Genomic DNA, 20,629 nt, shown 5'->3' on the forward strand with positions numbered 1-20,629 from the left:
TACCTTAGTACAATTTTCATTTAATAAAAATTTATATATACATATAAACTAATGTTTAACTGTATGATACATTGATAATATATAGTTTAATTTTATGCACTAATTAAGTATGATCGATGTATCATACTGTAAATTTAGATTTATGAATTTGGATTCACTTTAGAATATTTCTTTTTTCAATAGAGAGTGCTACTGATATATTTTAATATATTACTTTAACCCCCTTTTTTTTTTATCATAAACATAAAGTTATTGAAATTTTTGAAATAATAAATTTAACTTATTAAATGAAAGCGAAGCCATATAATTTATGACTCTCAATAAATTTTAATTAATCTTAAATATGTACTGATAATATAAAATTTTATATTAATGTATAATTATAAACTATGGTGTATAATAAAATTATTAACCAAGTTAAACGTCATATTAAATATGATTTCTTACTAGTTAATATAAAAAAATACACTTACAGTACATGCCTAATAAATTCAAATTAAAACTATACAAATTATTAAAAAGATCTGAAATTGATATTTTTTTTGCCTCTATAGAATCATCGTAACTTATCGTAACGAAGTTAAGGTTATATTTAATAAAATTAACTTATTAAATTATAAATATTTGATAAAATGTAACTAAAAAATATTAAATGACAGAAAAATAATAAAATCATGATTTATTTTAAAAAAATAACTAAGAAATTAGATGAATATATTAAGGATAAAAATATAATAAAATATAAAAATTAAAAATTAATGTTTTAGAAAATGTTATTTTAATTAGCGTTAAAAAACGCTATAAAATAATAAAAAATTTATTTATCAAACTATCAAACAAATTTTTTTTCCGTTAATAAAAGAATTAAAAATTAACTAAAATATTTTATTTAACCTAACTTAAAATGTATGCTCTCATGCATATTGCTTAAATTTCCACTGCCATAATAAATTCATACACTCTCAATCACGATGGAAATATATAGTTTATTAGAAAAAAGATATTTTCTCTTTAAACATCAATTATGTTGATTAATATAGATTGACACAAGCTAATAAGTAGGGGGCAATTTCATCAAACAGATATCTATCTATATATTTATTTATGCACCAAATTACATATAAAACATTAATTCATATAAATTATCCAAAATGTTAGTTGCAATTATCAAAAGGTTACATATATTGACCATCACTGTCATAAGGGCAAACTAAACCTCTTTTTTTTTTTAAAAAAAAAAAATACAAGATTCTAAATATTGATCACTAGTTTCACATACTATATAGAACTTTCATGAATTTATAATAAAAAATAATATCTATATTAATCCTAAATTTTTAAGAAAATATTCAGTTAATTATGTTCTATAAAACTATTAAATTAGAATGGTATGCCCACATGAGGTTTATATAACGGTATATTTAGATCCATACACTTGAGCCGAGAAATGAGTTGGAGCATCACAACCTGTTCCGACATAGGTTTCCAAGCCTCTAGCGAGAGCATGAAAATGTATTTATTCACTTTTGCCTCTAGGTGTAGTTGTTCCCCGATACTCGAGATTGAGAGTAGTTACAAGAATCTGCACACCGGGTATATAGGGATATCGTTACATGGGATTGGGTATCACAGTGGTACAACCTTGGATCAAGCCTTTTCGTGGTTCTCTATCTCAATAGGTTTTGAAATAGGTCAAAATATTGAACGTTTAAAACTTGAGACCCAATTCAGTCTTGGTTCGGTTCAACTTAAAATCCAAATGAATTCGACTATCCAACCTAAAATGTGGTTTCTTTCTTGGTTTACGTTGGGTTGACCATGTTCACTGGTTAACCTATTGTCACTTATACTCTTATTTTTGCTTGAAGATAACACCTATCAGTAGATCCTCATATTAGTCCTTGAGATAGTAAGTATTAATAATTGTTTTAGTTTCTGACTTTTTTAAATACTCTTTAGTTTGATACCTAATATTCATTAAGTACTCGAACTCGAAGGCTTAGGTCATTTGAATTCTCAAATTTTCCCCGAGTGATTTGTTTTGAGTTTTGACTTTGAGTTGTTGCATTGCGTGTTGGAGAGTCCCAGTCTCAGGATTATTTTAGAGATGGCGACAAAATGTTAACTGCCACTTTTGGGCAGTCTCAACTACTCAAAGTATTAATTTTGATCTTCTTCTTCAAACTACAATTTTAAAGCGCAAATAGACTGAGCAACAGTCTCCCGAGAGAGAGAGAGAGAGAACAAATAATAAGATCACCGTTAAGAAAACAAGACAAAACAGGTCCACTTCTTCCTCCTCATTTTTCTGTTGAATTTTCTATGCCTCAATAATCTTTGTTAATCTTTTCTTCTCTTTTTTCATCAATCATCATGCCCATACTTGTTTCTTGGAATAATGGTTTGCCAAGAATTTAAGTCTTGTTGGACATCATATCTGGGACTAGAAATTGCCCATCAATGTGCACATTGACTTGATGATTTGGCCTGGTTTGCAATTCTTTTTTTTTTTTTTTTTTATGTTATCAGTTGTTTGCGATTCTAATAGCATCTGCAATGGAAGAAATACTTCTCTTCCGCTTTGTTTGAATGAATTGGTTGCACATTTTTTTTGTTTGACTTTTTAGTTCTTGGATTCTATCTCAAGTCATTTTTTAGTAGAGTAGCTTTGGTGGTGCTTGCACATGCTTCTGTTTTCTTTCTGTAATTGGACTTATTTTTATTTAATTTATTTCTCTAATGTAACTGCTAGTAATTGGACTTGTTTCTCCTCTCTTGCTGGTTTTCAAGATTTACTGGAAATTTTACATTTCTGGAATTAATTTAAGAATCAACATGTTATAATGTCCAATTGTATATCTCCTGGATCCTCAGAATATTTATTGAAGCATTGACAAAGGCGTTGACTCATATGCAGAAGAATGGAGTATCAATCTTTTGGAAGAGTCCCAAGACCAAAAGGTGCTAACATAATGCAGGCATTGAAGGTGATGCTAATTTTGGCTGTTGGTGCCTGGCTGATATATCAGGTCAAGCACTCAAGAAACAATACAGAGAACTATAGCGATCAAACCAAGCTTGATGAAGGACATGGAGTTATTTTGTTGGGGCGAAAAGGGATGCCATCACGGTTAGATCAAATGGATTTTCCTGACTCAGGAAATGTAGATTTTGCAGGAGAAGCTAAAGAGTCAAGTAGTGGCAGGGATGATGAGTCTGATGGAGCCAAGGAAGATAAGGCTGAAGAAGAGTTTGGACATATCAATGAGATATTCGGCAGAGGAAAAGAAGTGGAACTTGAACCAGAAAGTACTCAACCTGAGGAATCATCCAAAATTCAACACAAACATTTGTGCAAAACAAAATCTGAAAAGGTTGGTTTAGAATCAAGAAGTGAGTCAGGTCACAAGGAGCATGGCAATGAGAAATACCGAAACAGACCGATAATAAATGATTCTAAAAGTAGCAACAAAGAAGAAGATGTACAACTCAGGGAACAGCTAAATGAAGTGCATGTTAGAAAGAATGCTACATCAGGTTTCTCAAAAAAGGAGAATGATGGGGATGAAGGGTCCAGAATTAGAGAAAAGGAAACCAGGAAGCACAAAAATGTGGCCGAGAATGACACAAATGCTGAAGTGACAGAGGAAATAGATGAGGTCCAAAGCTTTCATGATGAAAATGGTGTCCCACCTGATGTTAATGAAACTGAAATAGTGTTTGCCCAGGCACACATCGTGCATGAAGAAAACATTTCAAATGTTCGCAAAGGAAGTTGGCTTAGAAAACACACTTATGAAGTCACATATGTTGAAGATAACATTGTTGAAGTGAATTTGGAAGCATCGAAGAACGATGCTGATGTTGAAAGTAATACAGAAAGTATTGCTCATGTCGACATTTCAGGCGTCAAATGCAATTCAGAAATCAGTGAGGGAAATAGCTAGTTTGGTTTTATTAGATTATGTTTCTCATCATTGTAATTTGTAAACCAGAGTGTTCATAGATGCCACTTTTCATTACAAAAAAAATTAAAAATAAAAATTACAGAGCTGTAAGGAGTAAGCTCCTAGGCTATAGATGATGGTCTTTTTTCTTTAATTCATGGCTATGTATGATGTGATTGTACATACATAGGGAATGGTAACATTGCAGATCTTTTTCTTGAAGAGATCACTAGCTGCACAATTCGGACGAGGTTTCATTTATGCAGCATTCTTTTTCTTGGATTTGAAAACCTGTATAGGCTAAAGATCAATGTAACTGTTGTGAATGACACTTTTGTTTTCCGGTTACTTTCAGCTTTATTAAAGTAGCTTAGCTTTCATTGAAAATCTGGCAACAAGGATTTCCGGTCCCAAAATTTCTAATATTATGAATGGAAAACATGTTTTGAGAGTGTTTTGATCCATTAAGTAGGTATAGGAGAAAAAATTAGAAGAAAAAATAAAATAAGTTTTTCCAAGAACTAACTAAGATAACTTATACATAAGCTAATTTGTAGAAGTTTACTTAGCTTCTCCAAAAACATATGTTAAACTTGGGCAGTTATGCATTAGCTTACCTTAACTTTTGAAAAAGCTTTTTTTTTTTTACTCTTATAAGTACTTATGGAAAAGTTTATCAAACATAACTCATTCATACTCAATTTCAATTAATCTCAGACAAAGAAGAGCAAAACAATTCAGTATTGGCATATCAATGTTAATTGTTAGATGATTGTTGGTTCCTAGTGTAAGGTCAACACACTTCATTTTTTATTGCTGTTGTTGGACAGATAAGAGGCAATGACGCCTACCCTTACCAGAAATAAAACCAAGACTAGATCAAAATCGATATATTGACCCAATAATCAAAGATGCTGGTGATACTCTGTACTTGACTTTGAGGCAGGTGATGCCTAGTTCCTAGAAATACAAGGAAAGAGGGTGTATCCGTGTGTACACTCATGAGCCGAAAGAAAGAGAAATAAAAAGGAAAAAGAAAATGTGATAGACATAATGAGAAACATAACAAAAAAAATAAGAGCAAAATAAATAAAAGTATGAAGTAAATGTAAAAAATCACGAGTGAAAAAAAAAACTCAGGACTGATGAAGATGTAGAGTCCACCTACCAGACTCATGAGCATATGATGCAAAAGCACTTGGGGACCAGTCATACATCAGCAATAGCTGATATAGATGGACACCTTCGGATCAACAATTCTATAATGATGGTGTCATGATTTTTTCTATTTTCTGTCTTCAGGTCGTAAACGTTACAACTTTTATATTAGGCCGCAAAAAATATTATCCATATATAAAAATAAAAAATTGGCAGAGAGAAAATAAAAATCAGTACTGCAGATTGACAAACAAGCCTACCAAGATTGTGAAGCCAAGCGGTGAACTGTAGAAAATAAAAGGAAACGCCAATTCCATCTATCATGTAGTGGGATTTGAGTTTGACTCCTGATACACTTTTGAGTTTAGAGAGAAAAGTACTGCTTATGGAGTACTGTTGTCAAGTAAAAGCATTCAGTGCTTATATCATACAATAGTTATGTATGCAGACCAGACAAGGGGATGATTCTAAATCCTCAGTTACAATTACTACAAAAGTAAAAAATCAACTTATTCTGTAATTAACGACAGAGAATTTACAGATAAAAAGTTCCCTACTTTCTAGTAAGCTATCCAATAGCTAAAAACTTTGGTCTTCCTCCCCCACCAATTTGCCCCACTTACACACCTTCGGTTTTACTAAAATAGGATAAGGGCATTCTAGGTATTATGAAAAAAGAAGATGCAAAGGAAAGCCCTTTAAAAAAAACAGAGTTTGTTGCTTTTGATTGAGGCGGATAGTGAAATCGTAAGTTGGAAAATGGAGGAGGAGGAAACAATAGCGGTTCCGGTTAATGACGAAGACGATCCTTCATCGACGCTTCTGGATCTCACGAGTTACCAGCTCCACGACCTCGACTCGGTCGAGTTGCCACCCAGCCTCACCGAGTTGGACCTCACCGCGAATCGCTTGTCCACGCTGGACCCGCGCATAGGGAACCTCTCCCATCTCCAGAAGCTCTCCCTTCGCCAAAACCTATTCAGCGACGCCGCCGTTCTCCCTCTCTCTTCCTGGAACGCCCTCTCCTCTCTCGAGGTAACTCTCGATATCATTCTTTAACGCTCTGTCTGGATTCGCTGAAACTCTTTTTCATGCAGGAGCTTGTGCTGCGGGATAATCAATTCAAGAACATTCCTGACGTCAGCGTATTTAAGAAGCTTCTGGTTTTCGATGTTGCTTTCAACGAGATTAGTTCGCTACACGGCTTGTCCAGGGTCTCCGATACCCTCAAGGAACTCTACGTGTCCAAAAACGAAGTTGCCATGATTGAGGAGATCGAGCACTTCCATCAGCTGCAGCTTCTTGAACTCGGCTCCAATAAATTACGGGTGAATTGCCGTGATGGGTTAAGTTACCGTGTGCTTTGTTTGTTTTCCTACTGTGTTTTTTGATGTTTCCGTTTGTGATTTAGGTGATGGAGAATTTGCAGAGCCTCGAGAATTTGCAGGAGCTGTGGCTTGGACGGAATCGAATTAAAGTTGTGAATCTGTGTGGTCTCAAGTGCATTAAAAAGATTAGTTTGCAAAGCAATCGTCTCACATCGATGATGGGATTTGATGTATGCCCTCTCCCAATAATTCCATGTTGCGGTTACCCTCAATTTTAATACACATATTTGAACTTGCTGATGAATTGGGGATTATTATTACTATAATGATTAGTCTATGCGCTAATCTTGTAGAAGACTTTTAATCTGTATGGAAAGAAGTTCGATGACTTATACAACATCTATCTTAAAAGTAATACTTACCATCATTTCTAATTAGTTGACATGCATAAAAATTAAACTTCAATACTACTATTAATTTTGTTTGTATATTCTAACTTCGTTTCTTTATTTTGGGTACAGGGTTGCGTAGCTCTAGAAGAACTGTACTTGAGCCATAATGGTATTGCAAAAATGGAGGGGTTGTCATCATTGGTCAATCTTCGGGTTTTAGATGTATCATCAAATAAGATAACTTTGGTGGATGACATTGTGAACCTGACGAAGTATTTATACTCCACAGATAATCTTTTATATGGTTTTGCATTGGTTGATTCATTGCCTCATATAATTTATTGCAGATTGGAAGATTTGTGGCTTAATGATAACCAAATAGCATCGCTCGAAGGAATTGCGGAGGCTGTCACTGGTTCAAAAGAGAAGCTTACCACCATCTACCTAGAAAATAACCCATGTGTATGGTTTCTAGCCTTACAAATTTGTTTTTTCCCCCTTGAAACCTTATATTTGGAGTTGGGCTATTTGTTAGCAATATACCTTGAGTTTCATTTCCTTTTTGGTGGATCTTTCATTTGTTTCATTCCTTGTTAGGGAGTTGAATTGTGTGGGCATTAGGTGTGGATAATCTTAACTGAGTTTCATTTAAATGAGCAAGCCACAAGTTTTAATTGTGCTGATTGATTATTCAAGTGAATTTGGTTGATTGTCATTGATTATTACATTCTCCAATGCAATGTAGCATTTATTTACTGTTCCATTTGTGGCTATGGCTGGTGAAATAGATGAAGGCTTTGTAAATGTGTCATTTGTTTTTTGGAATGTTGTATATTTTCAGCACTGAGCCTTTCATCCCTGTTGATTATCTTTTTTCCCCAAGTATTTTGGGTTTCTAGGAGGAAGCTTATTTTGAAAAATACATATTTATCCTTCAATGATAGATTCAATGTTATATTATACCTTGTTACTTAGATGTTCCTTCTTTAGGACTTTTAAGTTATATGATGTATCTCTTTAAGAATTAATCTTGCTTGTTTCTTGCAGGCTAAGACGCCCAACTATACTGGAATTCTACGGAAAATCTTCCCCAACATTCAACAAATTGATTCTGATATATTTTCTTAGAAGTTTCTTGGCTTCAGCCTTTTTGAAAACAGTTGCTTTGAAGCTTTCTCTTTTCAAATCTATTTGTAAGTTTTATATAGTTCTTTGTATGCCTTTTGTCATTCTTATAGGTTGCATTTTTATTAATTTCTTGGAAGTCTGTCATGCATGCAGATTCTGGTTTGAAAGACTGATGATTGGCTCCATCAACTTAATGAAGAGAATATGCTTATCAACCATTGGACGATACTGTGGCCTAACAAATGAATATGCTTATTTTATGTTTCTTTCTTTTGCAGACCACATTTCGTTTTGTTTTTTGGCATCCAATTTTTGAGTAGTACTGTAACACTTTCTTTCTACTGTGTCAATTATATTTCTAGCTACCGACTGTGGTATACAGAGGCTGTGGGTGTAGATTCATGATCATCTAGATTCATATGAATTTGTTTTACTGATTTCTTATCCATAATAACAAGTTACTATTTATTGTCTATATTAACGATGGTGTAGAGATTCATAGAAATTTGTTTTACTGATTTCTTATCCATTAACAAGTTGATATTTATTGTCGGTAACATCCATATTACTTAGCTCTGCAATTCTTCAAGACTCCCCTCCCCTCCCCTCCAGTGTTGTTCTTCTGCTAGATGGCTATTAGAATTTTTATTTTTGCCAAGTAATGGTATTATAATTGACAGTCATAAAATGCAGGCCATGCAAAATGGACGGGCTAACTTAATGTAGGACAACAACAATTGCTTCCTGCACCTACTAATCCGGAATGTAAAATTGCATCTTGGATTAACCTTTCTGGAATGTAAACTGAAAGACTAATCTGAAATGAAATTTTAGATTCTGGAATAGCCTCATGGGAAGCTTAAAAAGGATCAGAAAACAATTATTGAGGTGTTGGAAGCAATTACCTAGAATGAATGGGCTAACCTAATGCAGGCCGAACCAACTGCTATTACAACGAGTTTTTCCAGGGATTTGGATCATGCACTCCCATATGTATATCTTGTACCTCCATTTTTGTTTGAAATACCAAACTACCCTTTAATTGTTATGAAACACATACTTTGGAAGTTATTTTTTCTTGTTATGGAATGCTTATTTTGGAAATTATTTTTTTATTGTTATGGAATATATATGCTGGAAGGTAAACCTATTTTTCCTCGTTATGGAACATTTATTCTGGAAGTTATTTTTTCATTATTTCGAAAGATAAAGTTATTTTTTTTATTATTATGTAACACTTATTGAAGGCGAGCCGTGGTGCAACGGTAAAGTTGTGTCTTGGTGACTTGTTGGTCATGGGTTCGAATTCGGAAATAGCCTCTTTGCATATGCAAGGGTAAGGCTGCTACAATATCCCTCCCCCATACCTTCGCATAGCGAAGAATGTCTATTCTAAAAATTATATTTTTATGAAACACTTATTTTAGAAATTATTTTTTATTCTTATGAATAAGCTACTTTTTACTGTTTTTGAAAATGATATAATATAAAATGGGTAATTTGGGAATTTTAAAAAAATTGGGAAGTGCATGATTATTTAGAGAATATAAACACCAAAAATAGATAAATCATCTACTTACTTTTTCAAGATTATAATTTTGCCACGTTAGTCTTTCAAACTTCCTATCTCAAGTCATTTGGAGGGGAAAGAAAATATGAAAGGGCTTTACCAGAGAAAATGATCAAAACAAACAATTACTAATAACAATTTACAAATACTTGGGTCGTCATTAAGAGGATCGTGGCACATCTTCTGCGGCAAGTGAACGAATAGGTTTCTTCCCTTATGTTATTCGTTGATTAATAGCATTATGTATGCGTCATACCGTGTCTGTCGCATTTATTAGCGGTTAGACTTCTTGGGCAAGTTGTAGTTCTTTTTAAGGAACTTAGCTGCTGCGTCATCGCTTCGATGACACAAAATTCGCAGAAGAGTGTTTGGTTCTCTTGGACTCCAATGACCAGATGTTGTGGGCAATGGCAAGTGGAACTTGGCTGAAGAGCCATACATTCCCAGAATAAGCTCACTGAATAGCTCAGTCAAGTCCTCAGTATCCATGCGGAACAGGGGAAGCACTTCTTTAACAGTGGTACAATGCTTTTCTATCAGATCAGCAGGTAAACCCTCTCCATTGGACCAGAACAAATCAGTCAGAAGCTTAAAGTCTTCCTCTATTATAACATGGTCTTCAAGGGAGAAAGCACGTGCTGGACCCCCAGCTAACAAAACCAACAAGAACCCATCAAAAGAAGCCTTCATCACCTCAGTAATTACATGCGTTAGGACTCTATCATGCACCGTAGACAATATAATCTTCAAGCATTGGTTAAGCTCCTCAAGAAAAGGCTCAATTCTCGTGGATGAAACTTCACCAACATACAGGCCATCCCAAAGAACATAACGCAGATCCTGGAAAATCACTTTGTATGCCATGGCCTCGGAGAGTTGACGGATACCTTCCACAGATGCAGCTTTAGAAAGCTTGAACTTCAACCCCTTCTCTATACCATCCTCTTTTGTTGATTTAGAATTCCCAAGACGGGCAACTGTCCTCTTTTCCAAAACCTTTAGTCCCATGCCAATGCGCTGCATGGTATTTATGCGAACACAAAACTGGGGTAATCCAAATGAGCTGTCTACGTTTGTAGTTCCATGATGAAATATCCTTCTCTGATCAGTCGCTTGTGACTTTTCTTTTTTCCTGAAAACATCATGAAATTTTGATCTTGCCGAACACCGAGTCAAAGCTGGCATGATTGGGATGAAAGTATTGCGGTTCCCTGCAGATCATATCAAATTTAAGCCTGGTCATCTTAGTGATTACTGAATAACTCTTTTGGTATATCTAATGGTATGCAGTAAATATATACCACAGCCAGATTTGGCCTTCAAAAGGTATTGTTGGAGAGATTTATCAAGAGCAGACATCAATTCAGGAAGCAAAGCTGCATGCATGGGTATTGGCAACAGAAAGAACGCTTCCAGAGAGTCTTCTATGATTCCTAGAATTTCAAGAGCAGAAGGAGCAAAGCACTCTTTATTTGCACGTGGATTCCATACCTGCAGGAAAAAGGATGAAGTGAGGTCATGCATCATCAATGAAAAAGTGGTGTTTATTGGAGCAAGTGGGGGGGGGGGGGGGGGGTGGTCTAGTGCAAAGCATTATTGAACTTCAAATAAAGTTTGTGGAAGAGAAGACACTTCCCCAAAAAAACAGAAGAAAAGAAAAGATTGCATTTCATTTTACGGTTATGTCACAACAAAAAAGGTACCAGATTTCTAGTATTTGATTCACGATAACCTACATTAGCTTCTACTTCTTTTGAAAGATCTCAGGTTTATTTTTTCACGAGCATTAGCAGAAGAAAATGCCAAAAAAAAAAAGACTATACTTGGTAATCATGCATTGACAATTTTTATTTTTTTTTAAAAAAATAGGCTTTGCTCCATCTAAGTTGGCCTGGTATCTCATATTTAAAATCAAATTCTCTTGACAAAGGAAAAAAGGAAGATAAACAAACATTTTTTAGAAATAATTTTGACTTTGATTAGATTGTCAGCCACAAAATCTGGCATACCTCTTCTTGTAGATTTCTGTCAACACACTCCTCCAGTCCTTCCACTCTGGTCTTGATCCATGACTTGACCAGATTGATAATTAGAGCTTCAGCCTCATAAGGGTACATCTCCCTTATAACAGATTTTCCACCATCTTCACTGTCAACTGAATCTTCCACTGCTATCTGTACCAGATCTTTCTCCAATTTGTCAGCAGCCATCAGCATTTCTACAGCATCAGGAGTCAACTCTGTAACACTCTTGACGTATTGCTTCACCTCATGACCATAACAAACATGAAGGGTAGCAACAGCAACACCAGCCGCAAGTGGATGCCACCTCTTCAGTATGGGACTAAATGTTGCCTTCTCATTAAAAGCCAGTTCGCTGATGTCTCGTGCAAGAACGGAGAGAGTTGGAAAGACTTTATCCTGTTGTCTAGGTACATGCTTGCTGTTGCGGGGATCCAGTTTCTCCAATTTCTGCTTAAAGTACAGATTAGAAGGATTGGTAAAAATTACATTCATGGTAAATTTGACTTTTATATAATTACTTTATAAGATATAGCTAAGATGAGTTCTGATTGTTTCACAGTGCAAAAATGTCAACACTCCATGAAAACTAAACTCAAGAAAGAAAAGTAATGTTTGTGCTTAGGGAGAGGAGGGGAGTTTGAATGGCTGAACATGCCTGAACGAAAACAGCATGCAATGATGATGTAATATAATTTTCGACTTTGGTGCAGGATACATCAGCTTCTTTATTACACTCAAGAGAGATATCTCCTGCCAATATTTTTGCTGACGATACTGCAAGAGAAACAACACTCTGCATTGATTCAATGTTACCATTATGGAAAGTATCATGGTATGCAAGGAGTCTTTCTTCTGCCCAACTTAACATCAAATTCAATGCGTAGCTCAAGGATTTTGCGTAAAACGGATCCTTCATCGCCTTGGCATCTTTCTCAACTTCTGCCAGCAGATTACTCGATGCAAACAAAAGATCGTTATCCACTTGACCATTGGCAACATACCGTTGAAATAAGACCCAGGAAAAACAAACATCATGCAGCATCTCATTCACTCCAAGCATAGCCCAGGTCGTCTTAATGAGCTCCAAGACCTCGTCAACCTCTTGTATCACACAGGTTTCATCATGATTATCGAAACATGCTTCTAACAGAGTTTGGTAGATTTTAAGGTTCAGTGGAAACCCATCAGCCCAATGGCATGTATCGGGAACAGACCCGTCAAATGACCTCCAAGCAAGAGACATAACAACACTGCGAAGTGCAAGCATTGATTCACTGTCTTTTCCAATGTCCATAGGCTTCTCAAGGCCTTCATGGATTATCTGTTGCAGGCGCAGTGCACTAGTATCTGCCTTATCCAATGGCAGGCGAGGATGCAAGAGGAGTCCTGCTTCGAGAACCTTCAAATTCCTCCTTAGCCAAGCCTCGTACTCTTGTTCACTAGGAAAATCTGAGCACTTGAGCTGTTGTATTAGCTCTAGCGGCAGAACCATCGATTCTATTCGTCTTCCAAGCTATTTCAAGAAGACAAGAACAAAGAGGTAATCAGTTTGCTATTATCAAATGAAAGTACGAGTTGAAATTTCAGAATTTGGTCCACACGTTTCAATGCCACTTATTTCATTAAGCTATCAAACAAATGTGACCTTTTTCTAGCCCAACATAATAAATAACCATTGATCAATGAACGAAAAAGACCAAGGCAAGAGTTGATGGAGATCACCTTTCTCATTTAAGGTCTGATCTCCATATACATGGAAGAACAAATAGCCCTACAAATGAATTTAAGTTTCTTGAAGCAATTTCTAACTTTTAGCAAAAGGATATCCTAGTTCACTCAAAAAGTTTCCTCTATAAATTTCAGACCGTCCTTGAAAAATACTAGTAATTTACTCTCCAAAATTATATTTCCAACACACTTTTTCTTATTGAGTAAGATTCATGAGCTTTACTCATCATATGAATCTCATTCCCTGTGTGATAAGTATGGTTCCTAAGTTAGTTGAACTTAAAGAAATTTCAACCAATAACAATAATAAATGTGTTAGAAAGAGTATTGGAGAATATGATATTAACATTGCTCCAACTTTTTAATGAGATAAGAAGTGAAAAAAGGGAAGAGGTGATTTGATCTTACAAGAGTAAGTTCATTAGCTTATCATTAATAATTAATATTAGTGTGATGCATTAACATTAATGAAGTTTAAATTAGGAGGAGAAAGAGACCTGGCCTGCAGCTACTCTGAGGAGGGCACGCCTGACTCTAGTGTCAGTGAGTTCCGAAACCTTCATCTGCACTCTCATCAACTCCCCCGTGGTGGCTGCCCTTCTATTCCCCGACGACGACGACGTCGTTCTCAATCTCAGACCCAGCTTCTTCTTCACCTTACTCGACGCCGTTACAGTCAGCGACCTGTACAATGACGGCGACGGAATCCGCTGACCTCCTCGGTTAGACTGCTCAGAGTGAGAGAAGAACGTTAACGGCTTCGGCCCCGAACTCCGGCAAGCCCCCACGAGCATCTCATAGGCCGTTTCCCGGATCTCCGATTCCGATAAGTTTGGAGCGAAGGGGAAAGGAAGGTCCTCGAACTCCACAGCGTGCTCGTGCATGGTGTTTCGCAACGAACGACTCCTCTGTTCTGGATTAGCCTTTAGTTTCTGCGGATTAATGAAAGCCAAATTGCAATGTTGAGTGTGTGAGAGAGTGAGTTTGTGTTAAGATTGGATTTGTTATTGTTGCTTGACTTACAAGGTAGCGTAGCAGCATCATCAATGAATTCAATCATAGGAGGGACGTTTCTTATTGTGTGTGGAGAATTGCCGTATTTTGCGTGTTCAACATTTGGAAGCAAGTAAAATTAAAAGCAAATTCAGGCTCACAACCTTTTATTTAGAATTTAAAGGGAAGAAAGATTCATCATCATGTATACTATATTAAAAAATAAGAAAAGGAAGAAATTGAAAATTAACTCATGCAAATCTCCTAATCACGTAGTCAAAACAAGATTGGAACTTGAACTCTGTCAGATAATCTTCTACCGTTATGAATTCAATATGATATTCCTTGATGGATTATAGTGCACTATATCTCTTACTACGCCCTCAAAACTCAATAATAATAATAATAATAATAATTCTTTAAAATTTCAATCATACATGCTATCTTATTCTGAATGAGTTGGGAAAAACTCAACAGACCACTAGAAGCCGCGAGAAAACACAGTAGAACTTAAAAATTCTCATTTGTCTAAGACCAACCCATGGTTAGCAAGTTTATCTGCATGAGACCAATGGAAGATACCTCCCTGCAATTTAAATTGATTAATACTCTGGAAGAGGCTGATGCACCAATGGAAGATACTTCATCATGCATGGGTGTCCTTCTGGCGGTAGTAGCTATTAAATAGGTTTTTAAATTGTTCTTAATGAATTCTTTATTGGAGGAAAATGATGTCAATCTCATAGGTAAAAACTATCTATATAAAACAGTAGGCCGTGGAAAACTCAATTCTACCCTGAATTGGTTGACTGACACGTGTTAATTTTTTTGGTTTTTTTTTTTTTTTTTTTGTCTTTTCAGCTTTTTCCTTTATATAGATAGTTTTTACCCGTGAGATTGACATCATTTTCCTCCAATAAAGAATTCATTAAGAACAATTTAAAAACCTATTTAATAGCTACTACCGCCAGAAGGACACCCATGCTGTATTATCTTACCCTTGGAAAATTTCTTGCTCTTCCTCAACAAAACTTTCTACTCTTTTTCTTCAACATTCTCATTGTTATCCTAATCCCTAGTTTTTCTCTCGCTGGCATGGTTCGCACCTGACAGATACGCAGTATTTTCTTCATTTCCTCCGTCACTGAATATTACGGTAAATTCCTGTTTTAGAGTCCAATCCCTGTTTTCGTAGATTCTTTCAAATTCGAGCAAAAACCGTTTGCTATACATTTGCATATTTTGGAACTAGGGGTGTGCGCTGATACTGTTGCAGGAAATCCAATGTTAAACAAACCTGATTTCAGCCTTGAAGTTTATCATGTTTAATCACCTCAACAAATTGATTATGTTAGAAATGCCGGTTCGACCAATTAGAGGAATCATCTTTGATCAAGCTGGTAAGGAATTATCTCAAATTGAAATTTCCATGTGCAACAGTTATTTGTTTGTCATTTTGACTTTGGAAATTGAACTTCAAATTTTGTATGCCCACTTTACTTTGCTACTGATTGGAAATTTCAGAGCTGATATAGCTAAATCCAGATATTCAGTCTAGGACAAAGTTTTGAAAAACTAAAAGTGCTTCCATGCTCTTAATTATTTTCCCTTTCAGAGATTGGAACCTGTTGTTCATGGTAGAGGGAGGGAAACTGATACCTTAGACGAGACTTACTTAGGGGTCTGTGAGGAACAATTATATGCTTGGCTACTTAACCCTGTGGATGGTATTTTTTCTGAGTTGAAAAGGAAAAACTCTTATTTTTCTGCACTCTCCTGAGTTTGGTTCTCTCTCTGTGTACACACACACACATCAATCAATTTTGATGGTCTTTGAGAGTGTACTTTTTGCGGTTTAAATTATAAATTATTCTGAGTTGAAACAGTATCATTATATAATGGTGAAAGACAATTGTTGTAAATTAAAATTACTCTATCTTATTGTGGGAGGGGGCTCTTTGTCATTTTTTACGTTTTAAGAAGCCTTCTTTTTTAATGGTGTTTCTGATATGTGACTTTGGTTGCCGGTTGGTAATTTTCAGACTTATATATCTTCACAGAAATCAAGGCTCCAATTCAGGCTAGCAAATTTGGAGTTGTTTTCATTGATGGCATATAAGAATTTATGTTTCCAATCGTATGTAATTTGTACGGATTTCAGTTTGGTTCCCTCAACTTGATGGAGTAGCTTTTTAATTTGATGATTTTACATGACAATATCAAATGATTTCCTTATGATGATGGATTTGATGTAGTCCTTTACAGTAATTTTATGAGGTTGAAAAGGAGTAAAGAATATGGTGTGAAAGTGAAATATAGTAGAAATTTCTGTTATCATGTTGATATATATGATCTATTGAGGTTTTATAAAAGACAAAAGTTTAGTTGGAAATAAATAAAAGTTTTCTTGGTTTAGTAAAAAAAGAAAAAAAAGATTCTTGGCATTGAAAATGATAATTTGGTCATCACAAATGTGTCACACACACCCAAAACAAAGAACCATAAGCAGAATTAAAAATGTTCATATAACCTTCAGAGAAATAAATAGGTTGGCAGAGCAAATGATGTAAGTAAAAGCTAAAACCTTTGACGTTGTTTAAAAAAAAGTGGCAGGCTGATGGGTGGGGTGGGCTAGGACAGCCCATTAAATAGGTGCACTTCCTCTAACTTTAATTTTTCAATAAAATTTGGTAGATTGGACCTAGCCACAAGGCCATATTGCCTTTTGATTTTGTGGGCCTTTTGGCCCTGGCCCATGTTAATGTTTCTTGGTGTGAAGAATACAACTAACATTTTTTGGGACCAGTATTTTTTGTGAAAAGTGTGTATGAGTGTGTGAGAGTTCTTAAGGATATCTTCAAGGAGATTCAACTTTTTTATTCTGAATATCTGCTATTTACTGATATGGGAAACCTCCTTACTCAAATTTCTATCATTAAATACTAATCAATTAACATACTTGTATATTTTATTTATTTATTCCATTTTCATTTGTTTATGGCATATGATTGTTTTACTGTATAGTTTTTTCATATTCTTAAATGGTTCTCTTGGTTGTTCTACATTCTGTATTAAGCTGAATCTTAGACAGCTTCATCTTTGCCACAACAATAACCGTAGCCTCCAGTTGACATGAGTATATTTCTTAGAAGGTTCTGGGTTTAAGTTTGTGCATTGAATTTCTTTCTTTTTAAAATAATTAGATTAATAAACAATTTTTTGTGCTCATATTAAAAAAAATAAAAAATAAATGCTCATGTGCATATCACGTTTAAATATAAAACTTGATTGCTAGTGTTAACTTTAGACAACTGGGGATGGGGGACTAAGTGCATCTTAACATGAGATACATGAATATACTATTTCCTCAGGACATTTACTATTATTTCCAACAACTATAATATACATTGTTTAATTGTTGACGAGTGTAGGAGTGCATATGCTTCTTGCCCATATAGACATAAAACTCAATACTGAATTATGGGAGAGGCTGAATTATGGGTATGAGGACAAGAACATAGAACTGAGTGAGATGGAATGAAGTTGATTGAACTCCAACTGGTGGTGGTGGTGGTTGGAGAGGCTGAGTTAACCAAACCAAAAATGAAGGTCAAGCAAAAGCTTCACCAAGCCATAGATCTGTTGTACTCTCATGGACTTGCTTCGTTTGATGATTACACTCGTCTTGTGCTTCATTGTGCTCGGGCCAATGACTTCATTCAAGCAAAGAGACTGCAGTCTCACATGGAACTTAACCTTTTTCAACCCAAAGATTCCTTCATCCACAACCAACTCCTTCATTTGTATGCCAAATTTGGCAAGCTCTCAGATGCTCAAAATGTGTTTGATAGCATGACTAAGCGAGATGTTTATTCTTGGAATGACTTGCTTTCTGCTTATGCAAAGATGGGTATGGTTGAGAATTTGCATGTTGTCTTTGACCAAATGCCTTATTGCGATTCTGTTTCATATAACACATTGATTGCATGTTTTGCAAGTAATGGGCATTCAGGCAAAGCATTGAAAGCTCTTGTGAGAATGCAGGAAGATGGGTTTCAGCCTACCCAGTATTCCCATGTGAATGCATTGTAAGCATGTTCTCAGCTTTTGGATTTGAGGCATGGGAAACAGATTCATGGGAGGATTGTTGTTGCTGATTTGGGGGAAAATACTTTTGTAAGGAATGCTATGACTGATATGTATGCCAAATGTGGTGATATAGATAGGGCATGGTTCTTGTTTGATGGAATGATTGATAAAAATGTTGTTTCATGGAATCTTATGATCTCTGGGTATGTAAAAATGGGGAATCCTAATGAGTGCATTCATTTGTTCAATGAAATGCAGTTGTCAGGTTTGAAGCCTGACCTAGTTACTGTTTCAAATGTTCTCAATGCTTACTTTCAATGTGGACGTGTAGATGATGCAAGGAATTTATTTATCAAATTACCAAAAAAGGATGAAATTTGTTGGACAACAATGATAGTTGGTTATGCACAAAATGGAAGAGAGGAGGATGCTTGGATGTTGTTTGGTGACATGCTACGTAGAAATGTTAAAACCTGACAGTTACACCATTTCTAGCATGGTTAGCTCTTGTGCCAAGCTAGCTTCCTTGTATCATGGTCAAGTTGTCCATGGAAAAGTAGTTGTAATGGGTATTGATAATAGCATGCTCATGTCAAGTGCTCTTGTTGATATGTACTGCAAGTGTGGAGTCACTTTGGATGCTCGGGTCATTTTTGAAACTATGCCTATTCGGAATGTGATCACTTGGAATGCCTTGATTCTGGGGTATGCACAAAATGGACAGGTTCTAGAGGCCTTGACTCTGTATGAAAGAATGCAACAACAAAATTTCAAACCTGATAATATTACTTTTGTGGGTGTCTTATCTGCTTGTATCAATGCTGATATGGTAAAAGAAGTACAGAAGTATTTTGATTCAATCAGTGAACAAGGAAGCGCACCCACATTGGATCACTATGCTTGTATGATCACTCTCCTTGGTCGGTCAGGTAGTGTTGATAAAGCAGTGGATCTAATCCAAGGTATGCCTCATGAACCAAATTGCCGTATCTGGTCCACCTTACTATCTGTTTGTGCCAAAGGTGACCTAAAGAATGCAGAATTGGCAGCCAGTCGTCTCTTTGAGTTGGATCCACGTAATGCTGGACCTTATATCATGCTTTCCAACTTGTATGCTGCTTGTGGGAGATGGAAAGATGTAGCTGTTGTAAGATTTCTCATGAAGGAAAAGAATGCAAAGAAATTTGCTGCTTACAGTTGGGTTGAGGTTGGGAACAAAGTCCACAGATTTGTTTCAGAAGATCACTCTCATCCAGAAGTGGGGAAAATCTATGGTGAATTGAACAGATTGATCTCAATATTGCAACAAATTGGGTATAATCTAGATACAAACATTGTCCTACACAATGCGGGGGAGGAAGAAAAGTTTAGATCCATTTCTTACCACAGTAAGAAACTTGCTCTTGCATTTGCCTTAATTAGAAAGCCCAATGGAGTTGCACCAATACGGATCATAAAGAATATACGAGTCTGTGATGACTGCCATGTGTTTATGAAGTTTGCATCAATTACTATATCACGACCAATCATTATGAGAGATTCAAACAGGTTTCATCATTTCTTTGGTGCGAAGTGCTCTTGCAATGACAATTGGTAAAGTCTCAATCAAATGGTAATCTGCTGCACGCTAACTGTTTCCAAAAGGAAGGGTTCTAGCAATGTAATATGCACTCTGTATCCTTTTAAAAGATTTTGAAACAAGGGAAAAAGTCATGATATGATTCAAGACTCCCAACTCCCAAGTATTAAAGCAGGTATGCAGCATGACAAATGATAATACTAAGTGAGAAGTACAGCAGTACTTTGATGAAAACTTCTTGTGACTTGGCAATGCAGCTTAAGATGTTTTGGACTCAAAAGTATACTCTGAAGTCATTGATCACTACTTGACATTGAATGAGCAGGTTTGAGCCTTGATTCATTCTCATTTCCGAATAACATTTTTTTAGATGGGTATTTGCGAATAAGATATTTATCCTACTTTTAAGCTTTAAATTTGAAAAAATCAAATTGATGTTTCATGTAAGTGAGTGTTTGCAAATTAATTTTGAACGAAATTTATTATACAAAATTTATTTCAGCTAAAAATTAATTTTAAAGTGAAGCTATTTATGTTTGAGTGATTTTCCTAAATATACTTCAACTCAAAATCAAATTCTAGCAAGTATTTCAAAGTAATTTTAAATAATTCAACATAAATCTTAGCACACACTTAAAAGACTAGTTTAATCGATATTCATTTTTTATTTTTTTTGTCATTTGTATCACGACG

General features: G+C 35.5%; 3 protein-coding genes and 1 pseudogene across 3 annotated transcripts; 3 read left to right on the plus strand and 1 right to left on the minus strand.

The window, feature by feature from the left end:
- The first annotated feature begins 1,497 nt into the window (after positions 1-1,497).
- Positions 1,498-4,295, plus strand: LOC114413554. Its single transcript, XM_028378017.1, has 2 exons — positions 1,498-2,284; positions 2,918-4,295. Exon 2 carries the CDS (start codon positions 2,922-2,924, stop codon positions 3,945-3,947), a length of 1,026 nt encoding a protein of 341 aa, XP_028233818.1. The 5' UTR covers positions 1,498-2,284; positions 2,918-2,921; the 3' UTR covers positions 3,948-4,295.
- A 1,510-nt stretch (positions 4,296-5,805) lies between these two features.
- LOC114413555 (protein phosphatase 1 regulatory inhibitor subunit PPP1R7 homolog) lies at positions 5,806-8,434 on the plus strand. The gene is made up of 7 exons (XM_028378018.1): positions 5,806-6,140; positions 6,203-6,433; positions 6,517-6,663; positions 6,955-7,097; positions 7,173-7,287; positions 7,873-8,018; positions 8,107-8,434. The coding sequence occupies exons 1-6, from the start codon at positions 5,865-5,867 to the stop codon at positions 7,951-7,953; spliced, it is 993 nt and encodes a 330-aa protein (XP_028233819.1). The 5' UTR covers positions 5,806-5,864; the 3' UTR covers positions 7,954-8,018; positions 8,107-8,434.
- Positions 8,435-9,486: 1,052 nt separating this feature from the next.
- On the minus strand, positions 9,487-14,331 carry LOC114413556 (protein unc-13 homolog). Its single transcript, XM_028378019.1, has 5 exons — positions 13,773-14,331; positions 12,209-13,060; positions 11,533-11,997; positions 10,825-11,014; positions 9,487-10,734 (listed from the first exon to the last, which is right to left on the minus strand). The coding sequence occupies exons 1-5, from the start codon at positions 14,157-14,159 to the stop codon at positions 9,797-9,799; spliced, it is 2,832 nt and encodes a 943-aa protein (XP_028233820.1). The 5' UTR covers positions 14,160-14,331; the 3' UTR covers positions 9,487-9,796.
- Positions 14,332-15,227: 896 nt separating this feature from the next.
- LOC114413557 lies at positions 15,228-20,377 on the plus strand (annotated as a pseudogene).
- The last annotated feature ends 252 nt before the right edge of the window (positions 20,378-20,629 follow it).

The sequence above is a fragment of the Glycine soja genome, chromosome 5 (genome assembly GCF_004193775.1).
Source record: "Glycine soja cultivar W05 chromosome 5, ASM419377v2, whole genome shotgun sequence".
Taxonomy (NCBI): Eukaryota; Viridiplantae; Streptophyta; class Magnoliopsida; order Fabales; family Fabaceae; genus Glycine; species Glycine soja.